General features: G+C 35.6%; 1 protein-coding gene across 1 annotated transcript; it reads right to left on the bottom strand.

Moving 5' to 3' along the window:
• Positions 1–608: 608 nt before the first annotated feature.
• Positions 609–1209, bottom strand: LOC124891080 (myotubularin-related protein DDB_G0290005-like). The gene is made up of 2 exons (XM_047402898.1): positions 1042–1209; positions 609–843 (listed from the first exon to the last, which is right to left on the bottom strand). The coding sequence occupies exons 1-2, from the start codon at positions 1096–1098 to the stop codon at positions 658–660; spliced, it is 243 nt and encodes an 80-aa protein (XP_047258854.1). The 5' UTR covers positions 1099–1209; the 3' UTR covers positions 609–657.
• Positions 1210–1215: the final 6 nt, after the last annotated feature.

The raw sequence follows: 1215 nt of genomic DNA, 5'->3' as shown, positions 1-1215 counted from the left end.
ATAAGATATGCTGAGTTTGCTGTAATTCTCATTCTGAATAAAATATCCTTGCTTATTACCTGTCATATATTTGTTGGAAGGACGGGGAATTATTCTCGGGTCATATATATTTGTTAATCCGTCTCAGGATCAATAGTTTTGGTGTCAATCTTCCATTTATTGGCATTCAACACTTGAAATGTGAACGCCCTGAATCTTCTCTCTATTATCATTTAGACAACGATAACCCATTAAACTTTGTCCACACACAAGTATCCCCTAATCTATAATCGAAATTTTGCTGACGTGACAGTTACGGAAGCCTCGAGCAACTCCATTCGACTGCAGTGTTTTCCCTAACAGCAGAAATTTGGTGATTTGTTTGCATGTATATTACAGACTATGGCTTAGGAAGGATACATGTAATAAAACTTATCATCAAACAGAGGGTTCTAATTCATTTTTAACCACCTTTACATGTTAATTATTAAGTGGAAGTCTCATATTTCCATTTGAAAAAGAAGTTCAATCAAAATAATCTCAAGCAAATTCCCCTGGCGATGCTAAAATCTTTCATTTGCAAAAAAAGAAAGGATTTTATTATTCAAAATGCAAATAGGAAATCCCTGAAAAGAAAATACAAAGAGTAGTTTTTTTAACTATGCCCTAATATAATAATCATGATTGAAGATAGTGAAGGGCCGAAGCCACATCTATTCCAGTACTTGTCTTAGTCTTGATCTTCTTCTTCTTCGTCCTGCCCTTCTTCTTCCTCTTCTCCTTGTTCTGCTTCTTCTTCATGTTCCGATGATGATGATGATGACGATGATGATGATGAAGAACTTTCTTCTTGGATGCAAATACCTGGACGAAGTTATATACAAAATTTAAGAAAAATTAGAAGTGATCCAGACGTGTTTGAAGTATAATATCAGACCTAGAAATTGGAAAACGCCTTCATGACATGAGTATATCATGTTGTGAAAATTCGCATTCATGAAGTCAGTTTATGAGTTCTCCAATGTTTTTAACATAAGAGATATGAAATTTGAAAGTAGGTACCATCGATAATAAATCTTCTGATTTCATCCAACTTTGCAGTAATATACTCCAGATCATCAGTCTCTACACCATCGGAGGGCGTCTTATGGACAGAAGCCAACGTTGGTTGGAAGCAATGTATGGGACTATTAACAATTGTGCGTCCCAACTCTGCAGTTTTTTTGTACCCGCTGG

The sequence above is a fragment of the Capsicum annuum genome, unplaced genomic scaffold (genome assembly GCF_002878395.1).
Source record: "Capsicum annuum cultivar UCD-10X-F1 unplaced genomic scaffold, UCD10Xv1.1 ctg30075, whole genome shotgun sequence".
NCBI lineage: Eukaryota > Viridiplantae > Streptophyta > Magnoliopsida > Solanales > Solanaceae > Capsicum > Capsicum annuum.
This window is presented reverse-complemented; position numbering and strand designations above follow the sequence as displayed.